The 26,697-nt window shown below is 45.1% G+C and overlaps 1 protein-coding gene across 1 annotated transcript in view; it reads left to right on the top strand.

Annotated features, from left to right (window-relative positions):
- Nucleotides 1-23,715, top strand: part of col4a4 (collagen, type IV, alpha 4) — a gene marked incomplete at both ends in the record, with an annotated part of 39,553 nt that extends 15,838 nt beyond the window's left edge. Inside the window, 43 exons of the mRNA XM_079224953.1 lie at nucleotides 1,261-1,332; nucleotides 2,529-2,663; nucleotides 2,926-2,970; nucleotides 3,068-3,184; nucleotides 3,298-3,366; nucleotides 3,755-3,790; nucleotides 4,827-4,889; nucleotides 5,039-5,074; nucleotides 5,789-5,830; nucleotides 5,986-6,066; nucleotides 6,243-6,287; nucleotides 6,997-7,059; nucleotides 7,256-7,300; nucleotides 7,461-7,514; nucleotides 8,181-8,346; nucleotides 8,432-8,591; nucleotides 8,754-8,843; nucleotides 9,140-9,296; nucleotides 9,387-9,459; nucleotides 9,578-9,684; nucleotides 9,785-9,968; nucleotides 10,141-10,209; nucleotides 10,334-10,441; nucleotides 16,471-16,539; nucleotides 16,632-16,781; nucleotides 16,920-17,081; nucleotides 17,272-17,439; nucleotides 17,511-17,654; nucleotides 17,763-17,870; nucleotides 18,277-18,455; nucleotides 18,555-18,618; nucleotides 18,737-18,811; nucleotides 18,943-19,050; nucleotides 19,145-19,252; nucleotides 20,009-20,080; nucleotides 20,330-20,458; nucleotides 20,542-20,649; nucleotides 20,732-20,887; nucleotides 21,363-21,611; nucleotides 21,844-21,960; nucleotides 22,072-22,260; nucleotides 22,484-22,767; nucleotides 23,455-23,715. Coding sequence (XP_079081079.1) covers nucleotides 1,261-1,332; nucleotides 2,529-2,663; nucleotides 2,926-2,970; nucleotides 3,068-3,184; nucleotides 3,298-3,366; nucleotides 3,755-3,790; nucleotides 4,827-4,889; nucleotides 5,039-5,074; nucleotides 5,789-5,830; nucleotides 5,986-6,066; nucleotides 6,243-6,287; nucleotides 6,997-7,059; nucleotides 7,256-7,300; nucleotides 7,461-7,514; nucleotides 8,181-8,346; nucleotides 8,432-8,591; nucleotides 8,754-8,843; nucleotides 9,140-9,296; nucleotides 9,387-9,459; nucleotides 9,578-9,684; nucleotides 9,785-9,968; nucleotides 10,141-10,209; nucleotides 10,334-10,441; nucleotides 16,471-16,539; nucleotides 16,632-16,781; nucleotides 16,920-17,081; nucleotides 17,272-17,439; nucleotides 17,511-17,654; nucleotides 17,763-17,870; nucleotides 18,277-18,455; nucleotides 18,555-18,618; nucleotides 18,737-18,811; nucleotides 18,943-19,050; nucleotides 19,145-19,252; nucleotides 20,009-20,080; nucleotides 20,330-20,458; nucleotides 20,542-20,649; nucleotides 20,732-20,887; nucleotides 21,363-21,611; nucleotides 21,844-21,960; nucleotides 22,072-22,260; nucleotides 22,484-22,767; nucleotides 23,455-23,715 — 4,917 coding nt within the window. The remainder of the gene's footprint in view (nucleotides 1-1,260; nucleotides 1,333-2,528; nucleotides 2,664-2,925; nucleotides 2,971-3,067; nucleotides 3,185-3,297; nucleotides 3,367-3,754; nucleotides 3,791-4,826; nucleotides 4,890-5,038; nucleotides 5,075-5,788; nucleotides 5,831-5,985; nucleotides 6,067-6,242; nucleotides 6,288-6,996; nucleotides 7,060-7,255; nucleotides 7,301-7,460; nucleotides 7,515-8,180; nucleotides 8,347-8,431; nucleotides 8,592-8,753; nucleotides 8,844-9,139; nucleotides 9,297-9,386; nucleotides 9,460-9,577; nucleotides 9,685-9,784; nucleotides 9,969-10,140; nucleotides 10,210-10,333; nucleotides 10,442-16,470; nucleotides 16,540-16,631; nucleotides 16,782-16,919; nucleotides 17,082-17,271; nucleotides 17,440-17,510; nucleotides 17,655-17,762; nucleotides 17,871-18,276; nucleotides 18,456-18,554; nucleotides 18,619-18,736; nucleotides 18,812-18,942; nucleotides 19,051-19,144; nucleotides 19,253-20,008; nucleotides 20,081-20,329; nucleotides 20,459-20,541; nucleotides 20,650-20,731; nucleotides 20,888-21,362; nucleotides 21,612-21,843; nucleotides 21,961-22,071; nucleotides 22,261-22,483; nucleotides 22,768-23,454) is intronic.
- Nucleotides 23,716-26,697: the final 2,982 nt, after the last annotated feature.

Here is a 26,697-nt window from a genome sequence, read left to right as displayed (position 1 = left end):
CATACGGTCTGGACCACATAGGGTCTGGACTACTGAGGGTCTGGACTACAGAGGGTATGGACTACGGTCTGGACCACATAGGGTCTGGACTACAGAGGGTCTGGACTACAGAGAGTCTGGACATACGGTCTGGACCACATAGGGTCTGGACTACAGAGAGTCTGGCCTACGGTCTGGACTACAGAGGGTCTGGACCACAGAGGGTCTGGACCACAGAGGGACTGGACTACGGTCTGGACCACATAGGGTCTGGACTACATAGGGTCTGGACTACGGTCCGGACCACATAGGGTCTGGACTACATAGGGACTGGACTACAGAGGGTCTGGACTACGGTCTGGACTACACAGGGTCTGGACTACATAGGGTCTGGACAACAGAGGGTCTGGTCTACCCTGCTGCCCCCTCTAAGGACTCAAGCACTTGCAGTCACGGTCCCATTACCCCAGTACTCCTACAGAACCCTCAAACCAGTCAGAAACCTCATCCATGTCCACACAACTTCATGATAAGTTCAGGACTCCTTCAACCGCTGGTCCACTGGTCTAGGACCAGGACTGAACCCACATCTCTCCTGACACTCCAGGAGTCCAGTCGTCCAAACAACCTGAAAGGACTCTTTCTGTAGTTTGAAGGCATCTTTGCTGGTGTTGTCCACCAGCAGACCGTCTGGCCTCAACTCTGAGGTACCTGGATCAGGAGTCAAGAAGTTCTAATCTTCTGGGACAGCTGATAGTTACAGCGCATTATCTGTTCTTGGGTTCGCTACGAATGCTGGTATCAAACATCTGGAGGCCAACAGCTGCTGTTTGAGCTCCATAAAGCTTCTGGAATCAGTCGTAGTCGGACCAGACGGGACCAGCCGGGACCAGATAAGACCAGATAAGACCAGGTGGGACCAGACGGTACCAGACCAGACCTGATGGAACCAGACCAGACCAGACGGGACCAGCCGGTTTGGGTGAAGAAACCAGGATCTGTTCCCACTGCTTCACTGCTTATGATTCAATACAATACAAACCAGATTGTCTGATTGGCTCATTATTACCATGTTTCATGCTCACAACGATGTCATAATGATGTCATAATGATCTCCTCCAATGGGACAACAAAGATCTGCACTGAACTGAAGATATGTCCTATTGATGGAGCATTTAGTTGTTGTTTGTTATGATGATGACGATAATGATGATGATGAAGAAGACGATGATGATGATGATGATGATGTCATGGTGATGTCATGTGTCCTCCTGGTTTCAGGGCGAGCTCACCGAGCCGTGCGGCGGCAGGGACTGCTCCACCTGTCAGTGTTTCCCAGCCAAAGGAGCGAGGGTGAGACTCCGCCCACTCACACACAGCAGCCAATCAAATGCAGTGCTGCAGCATGACATCATCACAGTGTAGTCCAGGTGTTCACACACTCAGTCACAGTGTATTTATGCCCCGCCCCCATACACACATTTATCTGAGAAGACAAACTGACAAATTCACCTCCGATCTCAGTGCGGGTGTGTGTGTGTGTGTGTGTGTGTGTGTGTGTGTGTGTGTGTGTGTGTTTGTACAGCTGAGGGGCAGTAGACAGCCAGGGAGGATTGTGGGTAGGCGTCTGTCTCAGTGATTTCACAGTTTAGTGGTTTCAGAGAAAGACGGACAGAGAGAGGACTAACAGAGATCACAGCTGTCACATCTCATCACACACACACACACACACACACACACACACACACACACACACACACACACACACACCAGAGCACCAGAACTCGACTCATAAACCAGCAGGTGGATAAATTCATCAGTATCAGCGTGTTCATCCTTATATATATATATATATATATATATATATATATATATATATATATATATATATATATATATATATATATTATATATATATACATATATATGTATATATATATACATATATATGTATATATATGTTTATATACATATATATACATATATATGTATATATATATATATATATATATATATATATATATATATATATATATATATATATATATACACACATATATGTATTTTAAAAAGTGTTTCCAGTATTTTAATTTGTGTGTGTGTGATCTGATGTCTGCTGCTTTAAAGGAACATTCCATCTGATTTCACATCCTGTCTGTCTGAGCTGCTGTTCAAACACAGTGTGTGTGTGTGTGTGTGTGTGTGCGTGTGTGTGTGTGTGTGTGTGTGTGTGTGTGTGTGTGTGTGTGTGTGCGTGTGTGTGTGTGTGTGCGTGTGTGTGTGTGTGTGTGTGTGTGTGTGTGTGTGTGTGTTGTGTGTGTGTTGTGGTGTCACACTGCCCCCCTGTGGTCAGTTTACAACATGACGTGCCAGAACGTGCCTCAGAAGCGCTGCATGTCTTCAGTGACAGGTGGAGGTCACATGACCAGAACGTGTTTAAATGTCTCCTGAACTACTTCCTCTTCCTGTTTCTCTCTGAGATGTTCATCAAGCCACCAGTTGTGGTTCTGTTCCTCTTCTTCTTCTAACAGTGTTCTTCACGTTGGCAGGGGTCTCCAGGTCCTCTGGGGCGGCAGGGCCCTCAGGGGCCCCTGGGCTTCCCGGGCCCTCTGGGGCCTGCAGGGCAGAAGGGCCAAAGAGGAAACGAGGGCCCAACAGGAGCAGCAGGACTGAAAGGAACCTCGGTGAATAAACCTGGTTCTGTTTCATTATGAGCAGAGAAAACAAGATGGCCGACATGTTGATGTTTACTAATGTTAACTAAATGTTTACCAATATTTACTAATGTTTACTAATGTTTATTGATGTTAACTATTGTTTAGTAACGTTAACTAATGTTTACTAATCTTAACTAATCTTAACTCATGCTTCGTTTAGTTACAGCTTGTTGTTCTTCGACCAATCACAGCTCTCCATGTGACTCAGTTCAGCTGTTTGTTGTTTCAGGGAAGCGTTGGCGTTCCTGGTTTTCCAGGTTTAGAAGGAATCCCGGTAAGAAGCCCCGCCCTCTCCACCGCTCCGCTGCTCTGATTGGCCGAGACGCCGTGATGTCAGCGGTCGGACCGTGAGCGTGTGTTTCTGTGTTCAGGGTCACCCGGGTCCTGCTGGAGGTCCTGGTTTCCCGGGTCTGGACGGATGCAACGGAACCAGAGGAGAGAGAGGCGACGCCGGACTTCCTGGAGGACCAGGACCTGATGGGGAACCGGTCAGCGCCCCGATTGATCCATAATCAATAACATAGTACTCAACGTAGTATTGATGTATTCCGTTGTGTCGATTATACTGCGTTTACTGTAGTACTGGTGTTGTATCCTACAGGGTTTTGCAGGACTGAAGGGGTTTCCAGGAGATCCATCCGTGTACTTCATACAGTACCCTGGAGTACCTGTAAGTACACCTGTACCTCTGAGATGGACAGTTAGAGTACAATATGTACCTCTGAGATGGAGTACAGTTAGAGTACAATATGTACCTCTGAGATGTAGTACAGTTAAAGTACAATGTGTACCTCTGAGATGGAGTACAGTAAAAAGTACAATGTGTACAATATGTACCTCTGAGATATAGTAGAAAAGTAGAAAGTGGAAATGGAAATACTTTTATGTCATAAATGTACTTGAGTAAATGTTCTCGACTGTAAAAGTATTTTTCCACAGAAGACCAGGCATTATGGGATGTTTTGACCCTCTAACGTTGTATTTGTGATACTTCTCTCCATCGCAGTACATGTACAACATAGTATTTGTACACTGATACTCGTGTGTCTGTCTCTCAGGGAGACGCTGGTTCTGGTGGACTTCCTGGTCGGCAGGTGAGAAAAAACTTCCCCCGTGTTGTACTTCTACTTCGTTTACTTTCAAAACACAGTTTTTAAAAGGTGTGAATCTAATTTGTATTTTCGCTGTGAAATGTTTTATTATTTTTTTTTAGCAGAGAAATAATATTCCAGTTTGTTTGTTTTTACTTCATAATATAATAATATTCTTTCTTCTTTCAAGATCCTGGCTTCTTTTTTTTATAAAATGAAAAAGTATCTTTTTTTCACTTGATTGTATATAAATATGATATTTAAATTAGCTTTTCTTTCTGTATCGTGAGTACTTTTACTCTTGTGTGAGTACTTTTATTCTTGTTTGTGTACTCTTACGCTTGTGTGTGTACTCTTACTCTCGTGTGAGTACTTTCACTCTCGTGTGTGTACTCTTACTCTCGTGTGTGTACTCTTACTCTCGTGTGTGTACTCTTACTCTCGTGTGAGTACTCTTACTCTCGTGTGTGTACTCTTACTCTCGTGTGAGTACTCTTACTCTCGTGTGAGTACTCTTACTCTCGTGTGTGTACTCTTACTCTCGTGTGAGTACTCTTACTCTCGTGTGTGTACTCTTACTCTCGTGTGTGTACTCTTACTCTCGTGTGAGTACTCTTACTCTCGTGTGTGTACTCTTTCTCTCATGTGAGTACTCTTACTCTCGTGTGTGTACTCTTTCTCTCATGTGAGTACTCTTACTCTCGTGTGTGTACTCTTACTCTCGTGTGTGTACTCTTTCTCTCGTGTGAGTACTCTTTCTCTCGTGTGTGTACTCTTACTCTTGTGTGTGTACTCTTTCTCTCGTGTGTGTACTCTTACTCTTGTGTGAGTACTCTTTCTCTTGTGTGAGTACTCTTTCTCTCGTGTGTGTACTCTTACTCTTGTGTGAGTACTCTTTCTCTTGTGTGAGTACTCTTTCTCTCGTGTGTGTACTCTTACTCTTGTGTGAGTACTCTTTCTCTCGTGTGTGTACTCTTACTCTTGTGTGAGTACTCTTTCTCTCATGTGAGTACTCTTACTGAGAGGGTTCTGTCTGCAGGGGGAACTGGGCCCCGCCGGTCCCATGGGGGCTCTGGGTCCTCCAGGACTCGACGGGACCAACGTGAGTGCAACAAACACAACAAATACATATTATTACTACTAATAAGAAGTATTACCTTCTTCAAACACAGTTACTGTGATACAGGAAATACACGTCAATGCAGTGTTCATGAATGTACTCACAGTGTGTACATGTACATGTCTCTACAGGGTCTCCCTGGTCTGCCCGGCTCCAGGGGCGCACCTGTAAGTAGTATAAGTACATGTACTCTCATACTGTACTTAACTCTTTTGACATACTTGTTATTTACATGTTCTGCTACTTTATACTTCTAACTTGTACTCCACTACATCTCAACAAATAAAGTCAATGTTAATATATTAAAAACTACCTTGATAAATACATAAATTTAAAAAAAGAAAAGAAAACTTAAAAAAATTGAAACAACATTTTTTTTTAGAATTTAAAATATATATTTTTTTTTACAAAATGTAAAATAAAAAATAAAATAAAAAAATTGAATGAAATAAAAAATAAAAATAAACACTAGTTCACGACTTTTATAAAACTGGCTCTGCATTGAAATACACTTTAAATATACTTACATGTATTAACTAGTGTTAAAGAAATACACATTTTCGCATTTTCGCAATTTCCCCAATGAGGGACTAATAAAGGATCATCTTATCTTAATACTTCTGTACTTTTGATTATTTGGATATATTTTATATTGTAGTATTTCTACTTTTACTGAAGTGAAGAATCAGAGTACTGACGGATCCCCCAGTGAGCTCCTGCAGAACCATCAGATCACTGGTTATTGATTATGGATCATACCGTTTGGATCAATACATATGATATATATATATATATATATATATATATATATATATATATATATATATATATATATATATATATATATATATATATATGTAACAGCTGTTTTTGTGCTTCAGGGAGAAAAAGGTCGATCTCTGCCGGGACAGAAAGGAGACGAGGTACAAATATTCAGATTGTATTACTTTTTACTGTCCGAGGTCAACTTCAGCAGTAGTACTCTGCTGGTAGTATTGCAGTACTGCGTAGTACTGTGGTAGCATTGCAGTACTGTGTAGTACTGTGGTAGCATTGCAGTACTGTGTGTCGTCCACAGGGGGACCAGGGCCTCCAGGGGCCACCGGGGCCGTTTGAGTACGTGGACCCTCCAGAAGACCTGTACATCAAAGGAGAACAGGTGGGCGTGACTTCCTGTTACAGCCAATCAGATTACAGCTTCTTACCGTCTAATACTTTTAATTCCTGTGATTCTACTGCGGTTCTACTGCGGTTCTACTGTGGTTCTACTGTGGTTCTACCGTACCCAGTCCACTGTTCTGTTGTTTCTAATGTTGGGGTCTGTTGGTTCTTCAGGGTACTCAAGGGCCGAAAGGAGTCTGTGGAAGGCAAGGTCTGCCGGTAAGTTCTGAGATCTGATCCAACATCTGGAACATCTGGCTAACAGAGCCTTGGGTTCTACTGAAGATTGGGTTCGACTGAAAATAAGGTTCTCTTGAACACAAGGTTCTCTTGAACACAAGGTTCTCCTTAACGTAAGGTTCTCTTGAACATAGAGTTCTGATGAACACACGGTTCTCCTTAATGTAAGGTTCTCTTGAAAACAGGGTTCTCTTGAGCACAAAGTTCTCTTGAGCACAAGGTTCCCCTTAACGAAAGGTTCTCTTGAACATAGGGTTCTGATGAGCACAAGGTTCTCCTTAACTTAAGGTTCTTTTGAGCACAAGGTTCTCCTTAACATAAGGTTCTCTTGAACATAGGGTTCTGATGAGCACAAGGTTCTCCTTAACGTAAAGTTCTCTTGAGCACAAGGTTCTCCTTAACATAAGGTTCTCTTGAACATAGGGTTCTGATGAGCACAAGGTTCTCCTTAATGTAAGGTTCTCTTGAACACAATGTTCCTCTTAATGTAAGGTTCTCTTGAACATAGGGTTCTCTTGAACATAGGGTTGAACACAAGGTTGATATGGACTCTTTTACAGAACATGTGCAGGTTGAACCTGGTTGATCTACATTATTCATGTTGAGAACATAATATTATTGATCACTTATTGAGTGTTCTGAATGTGGAACGTGTGGAACGTGGAGGTGATGATGTGTGTGGTTTCAGGGATTGGACGCTCTCCCAGGGATCAAAGGAGAGAAAGGCATTGTGGGGTTTCCTGGTCCCAGAGTGAGTAACCCAACCTTCACCTTATTGATCAGAGTCCATCGGTACTAAAGAGACTCAGATTACAGAGAGGGAACCTTTAGTTTCCTGAGGGAACCTTTAGTTTCCTGATCGATAACCTGATCGTCCGGATTGAAACATGAACTCTTCGTATTCGGATCAATAATAAAATCACGTGCGATGCGTTTGTTGGTCTCAGGGATACTCTGGTCACTCTGGTCTGCCCGGCAACAGAGGATTCAAGGTGAGTTACTCTGTGAAAATGTAAAAGCTGCTCTGATAATACTAACTATTATTAATACTATGACTTACTAAGTATGCAAGTTCATGACGGGTAGTTCAATTACAGACCTTTGAGCCAAACAGAAACCGGGATTTTCCCTGTTTTAATCTGTGTTTTTCAGGGGGTTCCAGGAAGTCCAGGTCTCCCGGGTCTGATTGGACGAGAGGGTCCGAAGGTCAGTCAGACCAATCACATACAGGGATGGAATAACCAGAGGCTCCTCCGATTGGTCACTTTGAAAACTGACCAGAGACATTACTATATACAATATATAAGAACAGGGTATTCCTGCAGAAGAGTACATGAATACAGGATCAGACTTCTGTAAAACAGAACAAATGCAACGTTCAGTTGCTGAGTCCAGCAACTATTTTACATTTCTACTCTTATATGAATTTAGTCTTCTCAAAACAAACCTTCATCTTCACAGGAAACCCAGTTATGGCCACGAAATACTGAGTCAGGTTGAAGAAAAGATGGTCCTTTGGGTTAAAATAACAAATAAATCAACACTGACTTCTCGTTTCACGAACATCGGCCTCCTGTTTGCTGGACTCGTATCTCCTTGTATGGAAGCCCGTTTCCGAATTAAAACATATATATAATTTGGACTTTAGTATCTCATAATAATGACATTTTTTTGCGTAAACGGCCTTCCATACTTTGTCTGATTTACCGTCTTCATGACATCACAACATTTTATTGCGTTATCTACGAACTCCGACACATTACCTTTCGTAGGTTGAGCTACGAACGCTGGATGAGCCGATGCAAAGGAAAACAAAAGAACATCAAAACAACTCAGCTTTACTGGTTTCATGAAAAACATGTTTTATTCCAGGGCATGCTGGGGGATCTGGGTCCGAAAGGCCTCCCTCAGGACGTGGACGTCACACACTTAGGTGACGTTGGAGACCCCGGGGCCCCCGGACCGAGGGGCCCTCCAGGAGACATGGGGCTAATGGGAACGCACGGCCCCACTGGAGGCCCCGGCCGATCTGTACTGGGTCAGTACCTGCAGCACATTTACGGTTTTCATCCATATTTAAGGCGATATGACAATGAACAGAGTTATCTGTCGTTCCTCTTCAGGCCCGGCAGGTGTTGTGGGTCAGAGGGGAGGTCCGGGATCCAGAGGGGACAAAGGAGATCCAGGTCAGGTGTATAAAGACAGACCCACACCTGGAGAACCTGGGAAACCAGGACATCCTGGACCCAGAGGACTGAAAGGAGAGCAGGGGCGACCAGGTTGGTGTCACAGCTGTGGTTTCATACCTCAGCTGTCCGTCAGAACCACCTGGTGATGTTATTTAAATCTGCTTGGTGAAGTTGTCATTGTGTTATAATATTGATGATCAATAGCGGTCACTTCCTGTTGTCGTACCGCTGACTTCCTGTTTTTCTCTTAAGGTAGTTACTGTCTTCCCGGGGCTCAAGGAGAGTCTGGGGATCCAGGTGATCAGGGGCCCCCGGGGGCCCAAGGCTTCCTCGGGTTTAAAGGTCAGTGTCTGGACATATTGATTAATAATCAATTGTTAGTTTCAGCTCCTTCAGTTTGATAAACAGATAAAAATGTAAACGAAAACACTTCAGTCAATTTTTATTTGTTTGTTTCCATCCACTTGTTTTATGAGCGCTTTCAATTTGCACATGAATCTTAAAAAAGACAAAATACCTTTGTTTGTGTTGTGTGATTCGTCATTTATTAGACTCATCAGGTTTGATAGAAAGATCAGAGGCCCCAGGACGGCTCCCTGAGGAACCCCTCATGTTTGAAATCTACCTGTGTGTTTCAGGTAGTCCCGGCGACTGTTTTTGCGGCCCCCCAGTCGTACTAAAGGGCCCACCCGGCCATGAGGGGGACCCGGGGTCTCCAGGGTCTCCAGGATCTCCAGGGGCCCCGGGGCTGAGAGGAGAGAAAGGTTTACTCGGAGACACGGGAGAGCGCGGACATCAGGTGGGTCGCCAGACGACAGGGTCAAGGGTTGGAGGAGAGCGGCCAGTTGGTTGGAGTGGGTCATTTACTGGTGGATGGTTTTGTTCGCAGGGTCTGGGTGGATTTCCAGGTGTCAAAGGGTTCAAAGGTCAGAAGGGAGATTTCACTGTCGTGGATTTTAAAGGTGAGTTTGACCTTTAATTTCTTACTTCACTCACCTGTCTAAACAGTTTTGTGGAGAAGACTTTAGCCGCGATGTCCCGTCAGTGTTTCTACGGTTCTGATCGGACTTTTGTCTCCAGGGGAGAAAGGAAACTTGGGCCAGCAAGGCCCTCCAGGCAGACAAGGATTCTCAGGGAGAACAGGACTCAATGGGCCCCCGGGTGCCCCTGGAAACCCCGGCCCAGAGGTCAGTCAGACAATCTGGGTGAACTCACACTGACGGACTTTGAAAATCTTGAAGACCAAGAAGATCTTCATCTTTAAATCGCTCTTCTATTTCTTTTCAGGGTGAAAGTGTTGCCAGTTCTCCTGGAGAAAGAGGCTTCCCTGGACTTCCAGGGCTAAAGGGCTTATTAGGGCCTTCGGGCCCCCTGGGGCGAGGTGTCGTCGGAGCAGTAGGACAACGTGGGGACCCTGGGAACCTGGGACCTGAAGGACTCCCGGGCCCCTCAGGACCAAAGGGGGTCAAAGGTAGAGAACAATCTGAAGTTAACTTTGAATTAAGACTGCGTAAAAAATCTGCAAAAAACAACTCTTTTTTTAGGTCTCCCAAAACTCTTACTTGGGCTCCTCCCACGTCATTTTTGACCCCTCCCACTCCATGACTCCTCCTCTTCCTGTTTTACTCCTCCTCTTTCTGCAGGGGACACTCTGCCCTGTGTGCCCAGAAACCCTGGCCCCGCCGGGGAGAAAGGAGACACCGGAGATGCAGGTAAACACGACCTACAACACCTGTCTGCCTGACTCCCTGTTAACCTGTTGGTCTGACGTACTGCTCACCTGTCTATCTGACTCCCTGTCTGTCTGACGTGCTGTTCACCTGTCTATCTCTACAGGTTACAGAGGACTGCCGGGTCCTCCAGGTTTTCGTGGCATCACTGGACCTGATGGACTTAAAGGGGACAAAGGCCGGCCTGGACTGCTTGGACCCCCTGGACGACAAGGTACCGGAGTGCACCTATACCACGTCAACTCCTGTACAAAACTCCCACCTGCACCATATGTGTAAGGCAAGGCAAGGCAAGTTTATTTGTATAGCACATTTCAACAACAAGGCGATTCAAAGTGCTTCACATAAAACCATTAAAAGCATCAAAACATAATGCAGATTTAAAAACAGTTAAGAAAACATTAAAACAGTCAAAAAGCAAAATAAAAGTAGAAAAAGAAACATAAAAAATAAAAGTTGAATAAAAGTTGCAGTGCAGTTTAAGAAATAAAATGCAGTAGTGAGATGCAGTAATTGAATCTGGTTCAGTTAAAGGCAGCAGCAAACAGAAAAGTCTTCAATGTGGACTTAAAGGAGCTGAGGGTCTATGAGGGTCTATGAGGGTCTATGAGGGTCTATGAGGGTCTCAGCAGACCTGCAGCTCTCAGGACCTGGTTCCAGATGTGTGGAGCAGAAAAGCTGAGCGCTGCTTCTCCATGTTTAGTTCTGACTCTTGGAACAGAAAGTAGACCCGTCCCAGACGACCTGAGGGTCAGGATGGTTCATAAGGTAGCAGCAGATCACAAACATACTTAGGCCCTAAACCATTCAGTGCTTTATAAACCAGCAGCAGGATTTTAAAGTCAATTCTTTGTTTGACAGGGAGCCAGAGCAAAGACCTCAGACCCGGAGTGATGTGATCCACTTTCCTGGTCTTAGTGAGGACTCGAGCTGCAGCGTTCTGAATCAGCTGCAGCTTCCTGATTGACTTTTTACAGAGGCCTGTGAACACACCGTTACAGTAGTCAAGTCTACTGAAGATAAATGACCTGTGAACACACCGTTACAGTAGTCTAGTCTACTGAAGATAAATGACCTGTGAACACACCGTTACAGTAGTCAAGTCTCCTGAAGATAAATGACCTGTGAACACACCGTTACAGTAGTCAAGTCTACTGAAGATAAATGACCTGTGAACACACCGTTACAGTAGTCAAGTCTCCTGAAGATAAATGAATGGACAAGTTTCTCCAGATCCTGTTGAGACATTAGTCCTCTAACCCTTGATATATTCTTCAGGTGGTAGTAGGCTGATTTTGTAATTGTCTTGATATGGCTGTTCAGGTTGAGGTCTGAATCCATAACTACACCTATATTTCTAGCTTGGTTTGAGGTTTTTAACATTAGTGATTGAAGCTGAGCGCTGACTTTCAATCGTTCGTCCTTGGGACCAAAAACAATTACTTCTGTTTTATCTTCATTTAATTTAAGAAAATTCTGGCACATCCAGTTATTGATTTCTTCAATGCATTTAGCCAGCCCTTGTATGGGACTATAGTCCCCTGGTGATATAGTTATGTAGAGTTGTGTGTCATCTGCATAATTATGATAACACACTTTGTTGTTTTTCATAATCTGAGCCAGTGGAAGCATGTAGATGTTGAACAGAAGAGGCCCCAGTATTGAACCTTGGGGAACACCACATGTCATCCTAGTCAGCTCTGATGTGTAATTAGCTACCGACACAAAGTATTGTTGGTCCATCAAGTAGGATTCAAACCAGTTAAGTGCTGCGCCAGAGAGTCCTACCCAGACTTCAGTCTGTCTAGTAGTATGTCATGATCAACCGTGTCCAATGCAGCACTGAGATCCAGTAATACTAAGACTGAAGTTCTGCCACTGTCTGTGTTTAAGTGGATGTCGTTGAAAACCTTAACAAGAGCAGTTTCAGTACTGTGGTGTTGACGAAAGCCGGACTGGAAGACATCGAAACAGTTATTTCTTTTTTTTTGTGGAGCCACCGACTGCTTGTCTAATTCTCTGAATTTTATCAGCAAAATAGGAGTCAGATTGATTACATGCCCAGGTGGATTGGAGCGTATCCGTTACCGACACCGGAGGGTTTGTTAGCCTGTCCACGGTAGCAAATAAGGCGCGTGTATTGTTTTTGTTTTTGGTTATGATGTCAGAGAAGAAGGCCTGTCTTGCATTTCTAAGTTCCAAATTATAATTGTGAAGTCTCTCTTTATAGATACCACAGTGAACCTGGAGATTAGTTTTTCGCCACCTGCGTTCAGCTTTCCGACCCTCTCTTTTCTCTATTCTGACCAGCGTGGCATTTCTCCAAGGGGATCTTTTCTTACCCGAGACAACCTTCACCTCAGTGGGTGCAATGGCATCAATAACATTTTTAACTTTAGAATTGAAGCCATCCACAAGCTCATTGACTGAGATGCAAGAGAGGGCTGGTGTGGAGCAGAACTTCTGAATAAATAGTTCACTGGTGTTTTCAGTGATGTAACGCTTTGTCACAACCTTGGTTTGGACATTTGTGTGTAGAGAGATTGCACTCTCAAAGAAAACACAGGAATGATCAGAGAGTGCAACATCCGTCACAGCAACCTGGGAAATGTCCAGACCTTTGGTGATGATTAGGTCTAGAGTGTGCCCCTTGTTGTGGGTGGGACCTGTTACATGCCGAGTCAGATCATAGTTATCAAGGACACCACAGAGCTCTATAGACCCTCTGTCCTGGGGATTATCAACATGGATATTAAAATCACCAACAATGACAACACAATCAAAATCAATACAGATTATATACAGCAGTTCAGTAAACTCATCAAAGAAGGTTGCACAGTATTTAGGTGGTCTGTAAATGTTGAGGAATAAAACTTGTGTGGAATTGAGAGCCACATATTCAAAGGAAGTGAAATGACCAAAAGACATCTGCTTGCATTGAAGAGACTCATTATATAAAATAGCAACTCCACCTCCTTTCTCATGCGCTCTTGTTTCACTCATGAAACTGAAGTTGGGAGGTGTTGCTTCAATAAGAACAGCTGCACTGTTATCTTGGTCTAACCAAGTTTCGGTTAAAAACAAAAAATCAAGTTTGTGTCTAATAATGAAATCATTGATTAAAGATGTTTTTTCCTGACAAAGACCTGACATTTAATAAAGCTAAGTTTAATTTGTTTAAAACTATATTTGCCCTATTTCTTTGGACAGGCTGATGAGGAATGAATGTTGAATTGGATAAATTTGCAGATTTACTAATGTTTCTTCGCAGCCTCACCTTTCCTTTTCGATAAGTCAGGACAGGAATTAAGAAGGCTAACTTCATACAGGACCCGACTGTTCCTGGAGATAATCAGTGGTGTCATTAACCTTGTAGTCCGGACCCAAAAGATATCAACCAATGTCTTTATCAGGTCGTGGAGATAGAGGATGGTTGTGGAGATGTTGTGGAGGCGGGGGAGGGGCACGGCGCTTTAACTTCGGTGTTTGCATCAAAGCACTTAGAACCAGTGACGGAGGTCTAGCTGGAGGGGTTTCAGCACGGGAAGTGGGAGTGCGGACAGAAGTGAATTTGGTTCCAGCAATGACCATCTGGTTCATGCGGTCAGTGAACTCCATGAGGGGGGAGGATGGGGAGGAGGGAGAGAGTAGAGAGGAGAGGGACCTGGATGAAGTGTGGGGGGTGGAAGTAGGTGCTGGTGAGGGAAGTAAAGACCCGTCCTCTCCGAGAGGGCTTTCAATCCTTGATGATGAGGGTGGAGACTCCTCCTCTTGGCTCTCCCTTGGTTTCCTTCCCATGAGGTCTCCACGGCGATGCTGTGTGGTTTTCTCTTGTTTAGATTCCTCTTGTCTCCTGTCCTTGGCAGTGGGAACAGACGAGTGACGCAGGAAGAAAAATAAGTTAGAGGTGAAGAGTTTTACCCCTGACTTGTTCAGGCAAACTCCATCTGCCTTAAAAAGATGTATACGCTCCCAGAAAATGTAAAACATGTCGATAAAATGTACTGTATGGTCAGTACATGCCGTTGATAAAATGTACTGTATGGTCAGTACATGCCGTTGATAAAATGTACTGTATGGTCAGTACATGCAGTTGATAAAATGTACTGTATGGTCAGTACATGCAGTTGATAAAATGTACTGTATGGTCAGTGCATGCAGTTGATAAAATGTACTGTATGGTCAGTGCATGCAGTTGATAAAATGTACTGTATGGTCAGTACATGCCGTTGACAGCCATCTGTTCAGTTCCAACAGCCTGCTGAATCTTTCCTCTCCTCTCCTGGCTGGTGGAAGAGGGCCACTGATAAACACCTCAGCATTGACAGAGCTGACTGTGTTTAACAAGTCAATAAAGTCTCGCTTCAGAACTTCAGACTCTTGTTTCACAATATCACAGCTTCCCGTATGCACAGAGGTTTTTCACCGTGGGATGGTCAGCCATGATGTCCAGGATTTTATCTCTCATGTTAGACACCATATCTTTCGGAAAGCAGAGTATTTTGGTTTTCTTGCTGCACATCGTTCGGACATCTTTTACAGCATAGTCTCCAACGATCAGAGTCTCAGGCCCACTCTTTTCCTGTGGCCTTTTATGTTCGGTTCTTACCCTGCTTTGTGAAGACAGCTGCTTATCCAGATCATCAGATTTAGGATCCTGCGACAGTGGATCGAATCTGTTTTTAAGTTGTAGGCTTGGTTGTTGTGGAGTTTCTTTGCTGGTTTTACTTTTCCCAGCTGTTTTCTGCTGTGTCCAGCTGCGTATCGGGGTTGAGGAGGAATTTTGCCTGCGTGGTAGTGCAGGCCAGCCAGTCGCATCAGAGATCTCAGGGTGCTGGGCTCTGCCTGTTAGTCGTCCTCCCACATCCCGAGGGTGTGAATGCCTCTTCGGCTTTGCACCGAGAGAGTTCCAGGGAGGACTACCATTTGAGGTTTCGTTAACAGCTACACAGTCCTCCTGTTTCTTATTAGGCCTGGTGGTGCTAGTTAGCTGTGTCTTAGCTTTCATTTGTACAGGATTTTGAGTCCATGGTAAAGTGGTATCATTCTGACACAGTCCATTTACCTAAACGTTCACTTCTATTCGGTGGATTTTTGTTTCCAAGACTGCAATCTTCTGCAGGAGTTTGTAGTAGTTGTCCATGGAGAGGGATGGCATCTTGCTGCTCCTTAGCTTTAGCTTAGCTGCTAAGTGGCCTTTAGCTTAGCTGCTAAGTAGCCTATAGCAATTTATCTTTAAACCAGCAGAATTAGGGCAATAGCCAGCCAAATCTATAGAAAAATAGAGTCCCAGTGGTTTTCAAGTGTCCGGGAGCTGCTGCTCAAAGATTCTCACAGAAGAAAAAACAAGAATATCAGAAGGTATTAGCAGAAAAAGAGGCGAGAGCAAGCAGAAAAGCGTCTGCACAGGATGTTGGTGTACCACACCAACATCTATACCGCACCTCTACCACACCTGAACCACACCCTACCACAACTGTACCACACCCATATAATATATGTACCACACCTGAACCACACCCTACCACAACTGTACCACACCCATATAATATATGTACCACACCTGAACCACACCCTACCACAACTGTACCACACCCATATAATATATGTACCACACCTGAACCACACCCTACCACAACTGTACCACACCCAAATCACATCTGTACCACACCGTACTGCACCCGTACCACACCTGTACCACACCTCTACCGCACCTGAACCACACCTGTACCACACAGGTACCACACCGTAACCACACCTGTACCACAACTCTACCACACCCTACCACACCTATACCACACCTGTACCACACCTGTACCACACCGTCCCACACCTCTACCACACCTGTACCACACCCTACCACACCTATACCACACCTGTACCACACCTGTACCACACCGTCCCACACCTCTACCACACCTCTACCACACCTGTACCACACCCTACCACACCTGTACCACACCTGTACCACACCCTACCACACCTATACCACACCTATACCACACCTGTACCACACCTGTACCACACCCTACCACACCTATACCACACCTATACCACACCTGTACCACACCTGTACCACACCGTCCCACACCTCTACCACACCTGTACCACACCTGTACCACACCCTACCACACCTGTACCACACCTGTACCACACCCTACCACACCTATACCACACCTATACCACACCTGTACCACACTGTACCACACCTGTCCTTTACATTATCCTCTCCTCCTCCTGCAGGACCTCCAGGTTCTGTTGGTGATACCGGAGAAGAAGGACCTGAAGGCTTCAGTTATGGTGGCGATCCAGGTAGAGACACCTGTCTAGAGACACTATCGTCTGTTGACCCTCTTTATGAAGCAAACATAGTTATTTTAAAGCTTTGTCATTATGTTTACCAGGTTCTCCGGGGCTCCCGGGCTCTTCTGGACTCAGGGGCCCAGCGGGAGAGTCTGATGTTGGGCCCTCAGGACCCATTGGCTTCCCGGGACGTCTGGGCTCCCAGGGACCTAAAGGAGTCCCTGGCCCCCCCGGCGTCAGTGGACTAAAAGGTGAAGTACTGGACCTGAATATCAATAAATGAATAAAAACAAAACTACAACCGGATTTAGTTTTTAAATAATTATGAGTTCCCAAAAATGGTCAAATGTAAATTCATGTATTGAGAATTATTTCCTGTGTTTGTCCAGGACTCCTGGGTCTGGCTGGGGGCCCTGGAGTTGAGGGCCAGAGAGGACAAGATGGGGCCCCAGGTAAAGCTGGCCCCCAGGGTCCCACATCTGACTTCTGTGACGCAGGGAAACCTGGTGCCAGGGGCCTTTTCGGCCCTCACGGACCCGTAGGACCCCCAGGTAAAATCTGGCTCACAAGGACGCTGATTATACTTTACTTCACTTTACTTTACTTTATTTCACTATATTTCTCTTCACTTCTCTTTACTTTAATATACTTTATTTGACTTCATTTCACTATATTTCACTTCACTTTTTCGTCAATTGACTTCACTGTGTCTTGATTTACTCATATCATATTTATGTTCAGGGTTTTATGGGGAGAAAGGTGAGATCGGGCAGGAGGGTCCTCCAGGTTATGGCCCTAAAGGCCCTCAAGGAAAACCAGGCTCTCCAGGTTTCCCGGGATACCCGGGAACCCAGGGCCCCCCTGGTCCCGGCGGAGACTCTGGACTGCCGGGGCTCGGCGGTCAGACAGGTAACCAAAACACCTGAGTTTAAATGTTTCCTGATTACAGGTTCACAGACACGACTAACAGTCTATTTCAGGTCTGATGGGGCCGCAAGGCCAGGACGGAGGGCCAGGGGCCCCTGGACAGACCGGGGCCCTCGGAGCCCTGGGGAGGAAGGGGGAGAAAGGGTCCAACGGACGAGACGGAGGTCCAGGATGTGAGGGTCGTAAAGGAGAGAAAGGTATCAGTACTCCTACAACACTGTTATAGTAACACTATAGTACTACTATAGTACCACTATAGTACTTCTACTACTGTCCTGGAATAAACCCATGCGTGTCCCCTGCAGGCTGTAAAGGGGCCCTGGGGCCTCCAGGAGAGACCAAGGGCGTCCCAATCAAAGGAGACCGAGGGAAAGAAGGACCCTCTGGAATAAACGGCTTTCCTGGACCACGAGGTCAGTTAGTTTAGTGACTTATGAACTCTGAGAAGAGCCACAGGACAAGATCCAGCTTTAACACATGAAACATATACTTCTATACAACCAGAGGAGTCGCCCCCTGGTGGCCAGGAGAGAGAATGCAGCTTTAATACATGAAGCATATACTTCTATACAACCAGAGGAGTCGCCCCATGGTGGTCACTAGAGAGAATACAGCTTTAACACATGAAGCATAGACTTCTATACAACCAGAGGAGTCTCCTCTTGGTGGTTAGTAGAGAGAATAACATGAAGCATAGACTTCTATACAACCATTCTTCGTAATGCTGAAGGTTGAGTTTCCCATGATGCCCTTTGTGTCTCTGTGACGTGTAATCGGATCCTCCGGTAAACGTTTTAACATTAAATTCACTCTCTACAGGAAATAAAGGTTTGCGGGGAGCTGCTGGTAAGCCGGGGTATCTGGGCATCAACGGACCCATAGGCATCGTAGGACTTCTGGGACCACCTGGGCCCGATGGACAACCAGGACCTTCAGGATCACCTGGAGGCACCGGACCACCAGGCTTCATCGGCTTCCCAGGAGAGACCGGAGATTCGGTAAAATAGAAAACTTTTATGTTTCTTTGCCCAAACAACCAGAACCTTTTCTGCTTATTTTGTTAAACATTCTGAAATATTGATCTGTTTTGTTTGCAGGGTGACCTGGGCTGTCCAGGAAAGGTTGGAGAACCCGGTCGCCAAGGATGTACTGGATCCAAAGGTATCAACTAACCCCGTACCCGAACTCCTTCACCGAGACTTTAAGACCTTTCATACATGAAGCACAGAGAGACAGCTATCATTTATCTCCATGTGTGATGTTTCTTGTTGCATTTCAGGTGATAAAGGAGACTCCGTCGGTTGTTCTGGTCTTCCTGGAGACAACGGGCCTCCTGGAGACTTCGGGCCATCAGGTGAGGATCTGGTTCTGGTTCAGCTGCAGTGAACCGGAGAATACAGATGATCAGTAGCAGGACTCTGTTGTTTTAATGTTGGTGAACCACCAGGCGAGTTTATTGGTGAACCAGCTGTTTGTCTCTCTCAGGACCTCCTGGACCTCGAGGAGTTCCTGGAGGACCCGGTTTCCTCGGGGGTCCAGGACAGAGAGGGTGCAAAGGAGATCCAGGCCATCAGGGAGAACTGGGCCCACCAGGTACAGATCACGTCTTTACACCTTCTTCCTGTAACAATAAGTCATGTGACCTGCTCCTTTAGACTAGGATGTCTGTCTGTCTGGTTTATTCAAGGTGTGGTCGGTCCCTCGGGTCCCAGAGGTCATTCCGGTTTTCCAGGTCTTCCTGGTAAAGCAGGTGCTGACGGGCCTCCAGGACCTCTAGGCTTCCTGGGACTCCCAGGTCAGAGCATTGAGATCTCAGTACACAATGTCTGTACAGTTTGGTCACCTGACTCCTCCTCCTCCTGCTATCTATCAAAATAAAAGCTCCAGATAAGTTGTTCCTGTGAGGAGGTGATACAGATAGATTTACAGTGTTCTACTGTCGTTTATTTTACTTACTTGCAGGGTTCATACACATTTTGACCAATGGATTTCCATGACTTTCCATGACTTTAAACCAAATTTCCCTAAATTTAAACCGAATTTCCATGACTTTTCCTTAAACCAAATTTCCATAACTTTTTCATGACTTTAAACCAAATTTCCATAACCAAACATTCAGTGAAATCTGGGTGTAAACAGTAAAAAGTGAGTAAATGTAGTATTTAAACTAACAATGAGAATACAAATCATACAGTAAACCTTAAATGACTCAAATGAATGAGACAATAGTTTGATTAAAATAATAAACATTTATATAGATGCCTGTATGTATGCCTGCTTATATTTTGAGCGTCTTTCTTTTAAAAGCATATTCATTATTTCAAACTCAGCGTAAATAAACGTTATGAACACATGAATATCACACATGAATATCACACATTTATTTACATGACTTTTACAACACTTTTGAGATTTTATCCAGGCCTGAAAATAACCATTTTAAAATTCCAGGTCTTTTCCAGGTTTTCCATGACCGTATGAACCCTGTACTTGACATATTTCAGTTCACATGTGTGAGAGTTGTTTTTTAATGAATGATTTGGTGCGTCAGGTCCTCCTGGACCGCTCGGCCTTCACGGACTGGACGGACTTAAGGGAGTGAAGGGGGACATGGGGACCAGAGGTACGAGTCTGTTACTACATCTCCTCCTGTACCATTCACTCTCCTCATATATTAACCGAAAGTCCTTCCTTCCCACTGCTGTCAGGCTGCATAACAAGCTGAGCTCACAGTAGACCACAAACACTAGAACACTTTAGAACACTTAAACACTTTAATCACTTTTGTTTAGAGGTTCATGAGACTTCAATTAAGTTGTATATAAAGTTGAGTCATCAGCATCACGATGGAAGCGTCCGTGTCTCTGTTTAGGTCTGGGGGAATCGGGTGCTCCTGGTTCTCTTGGTCTTCCGGGAGATAAAGGTCCTCGAGGTCCCCCAGGACCCATGGGTTCATCACAGCGTGGACCTCCGGGACCCAGAAGCCCTCCAGGAGCCAAAGGTCTGTAGCAGTGTGCCAAGGTCAGGATGTGACAGACCAGCAGGGATCCAGCAGTTTGGCTGATGGCTCTTTATGTGTCGTAGGACCACCAGGGGATTCGGGACCTCCAGGTAAACCCGGATCAGACTGTAAAAGTCCAATCCAAGGGCCTCGTGGAGATCCTGGTCCTACTGGAATAGATGGAGAGCCAGGTCAGACTTTAACTTTTGGGTTTATACAACTTCAACAGATAAATCCCACTGGATTACCTCCAACCTTTGTTTGGTGTTTAAGGGTGTGCTGGTGAGGTGGGGGATCCGGGTCAGAACCCTCCAGTTCCTGGAGATGATGGGGACAACGGGGACACAGGTTGCCAGGGGCCAGGGGGCCTACAAGGACCTCAGGGGCCTGAAGGACTGCCAGGCATCCCCGGAAATCCAGGATTGAAAGGTCAGACTGTCTTTTCTTTCAATCTTTGAAGGTGCTAAACACAAAATCTGGTCAAAATCCAAAGCATATCTGTTGCCTCCACACGGCTCTCAACATGGCGGCGGCTCGCAGCTAACAGTGCTAACAACAGAGACAACAGCGTTCATTTTTAAAACTCTTTTACAACTTAAAATGGCTGCCTTTAAGAAATGGATTGAGCAGAATAATCCAGTTCCCCAAAGACAATAAAGGGGCGGACCAGTTTAGATGCTTCTCTTAAGAGAGATTTCCTCAGGAAACTGTTGGAGCTGAACCGGAAGATCAGACCAGCAGGAAGTCTCTTTGTTCTTTACTCTGCTGTCATTTACCTTTTTATTTGTCCTCATTGGAAGTTCTCCTCAAATGGGGAGAAAACTGATCGGTGAAAACACGAGTCTTGGTCTTCATGTTCAGGACATCTTATCATGAGCTGGGTCACATCTGTGTGTGTGAGCAGGTCTGCGGGGGTCTTCTGGTCTGATGGGACTACCTGGTGATCGGGGTTCTAGAGGCTGTACTGGTCCCGGTGGACCTCCAGGACCAAAAGGATCCACTGGACCGGTGGGTCCAAAGGGGGAGATGGGAAGAGTCTCATCTTGTCCCACTTACCCTCCCGCGACTCCGGGACCCCCAGGACCTCCTGGTCCCCATGGTCTGGATGGAGATGTCGGCGTCCAGGGAGAAATCGGCCGGATAGGACCCAAAGGTGAGAAACAGTTGGTGGTCCAGGTTGCGATGACCTTCATCGTGTCCCGTTCAGACTTGATCCTCCTCTCTGCTCCGAAGAACCAAAGTCATCCCAATAAAATCCAATCAAGAACCAGTTAATTATCTTAAGGAGAGGCAGAAGTCTCAAAATATCTTCTGATGTGAAAATACAAACATCAGTTTTCTTCTCGGTGCTGCTGATCAGGAAGGTGATTGATGATGTGTTTCAGGTAGGAAGGGGGACTTCGGGTCTGAGGGACCGATGGGCCCCTCAGGGCCCTCAGGTCCAGATGGAGGCCGAGGAGAGCTAGGCCGGCCGGGGGAGAGGGGAGTCGTGGGAGCCAAAGGTGAGACCCGGACCCGTCTGTCTCTCTGTCTCTCTGGTAGTCACAGTTGGTGTGTATCACCAGTGTGAATTTGTTTTGTCGATGTAACTACCTGTGGTCTTTGTGTCTCAGGTGATCCTGGTCCAATCGGTGACCACGGTCCTCGTGGACCAACCAAAAACCTGAACTCTGGCTTCTTGTTGGTGTTGCACAGCCAATCAAAGGCTGTTCCCTCCTGTCCACTCGACATGCGGGTCCTGTGGGTCGGATACAGTCTGCTGTACCTGGAGGGTCAGGAGAAGGCTCACACTCAGGACCTGGGTATGTATATTATACACACAATATACATATATACATATGTATATATATATATATATATATATATATATATATATATATATATATATATATATTCCTGATGTTCTTCAACATGTTCCTGGTGTTCGCTAGAGAACCACACACACACGCTCCTTCATGAGCATATAAACTCACCGTAGATCTTTGAGGTGCTAAAGTGAGCTGTCGGTGGTCTACCTGTCTCCAGGTCAGGCGGGGTCGTGCATGCAGGTCTTCTCCACCATGCCGTTCTCCTCCTGCAACATGGGAACCTGCTCCTACGCCAGTCGGAACGACAAATCCTATTGGCTGTCCACGACGGCGGCCGTCCCCAGTGTTCCGGTGGGCGGGCCCTCCATCGAGGACCACATCAGCCGCTGCGTGGTGTGTGAGGCCCCGTCCTCGCCGGTGGCCCTGCACAGCCAGACCGCCGGCCAGCCGGACTGCCCGCCCAACTGGAGGAGCCTGTGGACCGGATACTCGTTCCTCATGGTGGGTACTGCAGGGCAGAGGTACTGCTAGCGCTGTTATACTATCTTCTACTACTACTACAGCACTGGTACTGATGATGCTGCTGCTGCTGACTGTACTACTATGACTACTGTACTATTATACTACCTCTACTACTACTACCGCAGTATTACTACTGCTAATGGTGCTACTGACTATACTACTATTTCTGTTTCTGCAGTCCTAAAAGTATTGTTGCTACTAATGCTGATGGTGCTACTGATACTACAACTATTAATACTGTTATACTACTTCTACTACTACTACAGTACTGCTACTGATGATGGTGCTACTAATTCTACTACTACTAGTACTACAACTAGTACTAATACAACTGCCATCATCAGTAGCAGTACTGTACTAGTAGTACTACTACAGTACTACTACTGCTAATAGTGCTACTGTACTACTACATCTACTACTACAATACTTCTACGACTGCTAGATACTCCTACTACTAAAATTAATACTACTGCTAATACCACTGCCGCTAGCACGTACAAGAGCGAAGGCAATACTACCACTAATACTACTGCTAATACTACTACTGCAGTACCCTGTGTACTCCTTGTTCCAGTAAACTAACTCTCTCAGCTGAAATGTGAAACTTCCGTCTGGAAGAAGTGCTGCTGATGGTGGTGATGATGTCATTTCCTGTGTGTGTCGCAGCACACAGGAGCCGGCGACGAGGGCGGCGGCCAGTCTCTGACGTCGTCAGGCAGCTGCCTGGCGGACTTCAGGGCCCAGCCCTTCGTGGAGTGCCAGGGGCCCCGGGGGACCTGCCACTACTTCGCCAACATCTACAGCTTCTGGCTAACGCGGGTGGAGACCACGGCCTCCGAGCTCGACCACGGCGCCTCCACCACGCTGACGGAGGGCCGGCAGCAGAGGGAGAGCGTCGGGAGGTGCAGCGTCTGCATGAGGGAGTGAGGAGGAAGAGGAGGAGGAGGAGGAGGAGGAGGAGGAGGAGGAGCCTCATCTTCCTCCTCATGCAGAGCCTGAGACGACGGACAGGAAGAGACTCATTGGTGTGTCTCTGGGAGGAGAGACTGTCATGTTAAAGATAACGCCACAAACCAACCAACCAACCAACCAACCAAACGGCCAATCAACCAACCAATCAACCAACCAACCAATCAACCAACCAAATGATCAATCAAGCAACCACCCAATCAACCAACCACCCAAACAATCAATCAACAAACCAACCAACCAAACGATCAATCAACCAACCACCCAAACAATCAATCAACAAACCAACCAACCAAACGATCAATCAACCAACCACCCTATCAACCAACCACCCAACCAACCAACCAAACGATCAATCAACCAACCAACCAATCAACCAACCGATCAATCAACCAACCAACCAACCAATCAACCAACCGATCAATCAAGGATCCTACTGATCAAGACTCTGTTTGTCATAATCTTTGTATGGAGGATATTTCATTTGGTTTCCTTTGAGTGAATACAAATATGATTTAAGTGTATATGTCTGGAGCTTTTATTGTGAAAGGTGAGACCCGAGGAAGGACGATGGAGCCTCCGTGTTGTTAGACACGTTGAATGTGTTCGAACACAAAGAAAAACCAACGTGACTTTCATATTAATTAATTAATCAATATTCTCCTTCTGTGTGGACGTTCAAAGCAAACCAGAAAAGATGTGAACTCTAAATAGAAAGATATATTCTAGCATGTGATCATCCTTCAGACTGTTGTGGTTCAAATTACTAGTTTTGCTAAAATAAAAATCTTGGATATTAACCTGGATATAATTCTCAGTAATAAGAATTGATTCTCAACATGGTTCCGCCCACTTTGAATCACTTCTGATGTCACATTTCCATCTACGATCTGAAATCTACAGGAAAATATACATTTGTGAAAAGTCATATTTCTTATGTTTATCCCGAATGTCAAACTCTCATCCATTCCGATGAAATTTATTTAGAAAATAAATAAAAAAGATTACGCCACATCCTGCGATGCAGCCGGCTGATTTGGTTGGTGGCGGTCGAGTGAACTTCAGCCCCGCCTCCAGAAGTGAAACCGCATCCTGATTGGTGGAGGCAGCGGCTGCGTGTCATTGGTCCATCAGTAAACAAGCCGGGAGCCAATCGTGTGAGAAGCTGTGGAAGTTTGACATTAAACCTTGAAAAGTGTTTTTGTTCCAGTTTTCTTTCTGACGAGTTCGACTTCAACTGAATGTTCTTCATTTAAGTTCTTCAGCTTCAGTGTAACAACTAAGAGAGCCGTGACCACCGGTCGTTACTGAGGGGACCAGGACCAGGACCAGGACCAGGACCAAGACCAAGACCAAGACCAGGACCAAGACCAGGACCAAGACCAGGACCAAGACCAAGACCAAGACCAAGACCAGGACCAAGACCAGGACCAAGAACAGGATCAGGACCAGGACCAAGACCAAGACCAGGACCAGGACCAGGACCAGACCAGGACCAAGACCAGGACCAGGACCAGACCAGGACCAAGGCCAAGACCAAGACCAGGACCTGGTTATGGTTCTGGTTCTGGTACTGATCCTGATTCCAGTCCTGGTTCTGGTGCTGGTTCTAGTTCTGGTTCTAGTCCCGGTTCAGATTCCAGTCCTTGTTCTAATTCTGGTTCTGGTCCTGGTTCCGATCCTGGTTCTGATTCTGGTTCTTGTCCTGGTTCTGCTTCTGGTCCTGGTTCCGGTCCTGGTTCTGGGCCTGGTCCAGGTCCTGGTTCTGGTTTCCAATCCTGGTTCTGGGCCTGGTCCAGGTCCTGGTTCTGGTTTCTGATCCTGGTTCTGGTTCTGGTCCTGGTTCTGGTTCTGGTCCTGGTCCTGGTTCCAGTCCTGGTCCTGGTTCTGGTTCCGGTCCTGGTTCTGCATTATCTCTCTGAGATTTGTAAATATATTGGAACTCAACCGTTTTATATTTTTACTGTAAATGTCATCAGAGTATTTATTTAGCATGAAATTAATGTTGGTGCTATTTTGACGTTTAATGTGTTTATTTTGGTTTTATTTTGGTAAGTGATGACACGCCCTCCTACAAAGTAAAATGCACAAAACATAAACGTGTTTCTGACAGAGGACTCTGATCTTTATTGTTTTTATTGTCATTTTAAGATCAAGCAAACACTACAGCTCCCATGATGCTTTGCTTTGAAAGGAGGCCGGCAGTAAATCCTCTTTAATTAGACAAAGCAAAATCTCAGATGAGGAAATCAGGTGTGCAGGAAGTGGGCGTGGCTCCGTGATTACCTGGAGGAGGCGTGTCATCTCTCTATAGTCTGATATCTTAATCTCTGTAGAAGGAAACTTCTCACTAACACTTTGAAGCGTTTTATTCTCTGTACAGAAAACTCTTCAATAATAAATCTCATCAATTTCCCTCTGAGTTTTTATTTTAGTCCAAACATTTACAGAGTTAACGAGCAAATATTGTTTTCATTTGTTTTATTGCATAGCTTTTAGGATATTTAAATGTTGTGTAAAGTGACTTTAAGTATTATGAAAAGCGCTATATAAATGAAATGCATTATTATTATTATTATTAAAACATTTAGCACTCAAACGAGCACAGTAAAGAGAATTGGGGGACAAAATATCGGAAAACAAATAAAAAAATATCCCAAACATCAATAAAATTGAAAACTATTTGAAATGGAAAAGAAAGAAAAATTAAGTAATGGAAATACACTAATTGTATTATTATTTACAATAAATAAAAAGTAATAATTTCTCATTTTAAATACAAAATACTTTTGCCTTGACTTCCTTCACTTTGTATTCACCTTCACTTTATTTGTTTAAAACTTTTTAACAGTTTTTCCCTTTATTATTATTATTATTATTATTATTATTATTATTATTATTATTATTATTATCACAATTCACTTCATGTCGGACAGAACA

The sequence above is a fragment of the Taurulus bubalis genome (assembly GCF_910589615.1).
Source record: "Taurulus bubalis genome assembly, chromosome: 10".
NCBI lineage: Eukaryota > Metazoa > Chordata > Actinopteri > Perciformes > Cottidae > Taurulus > Taurulus bubalis.
This window is presented reverse-complemented; position numbering and strand designations above follow the sequence as displayed.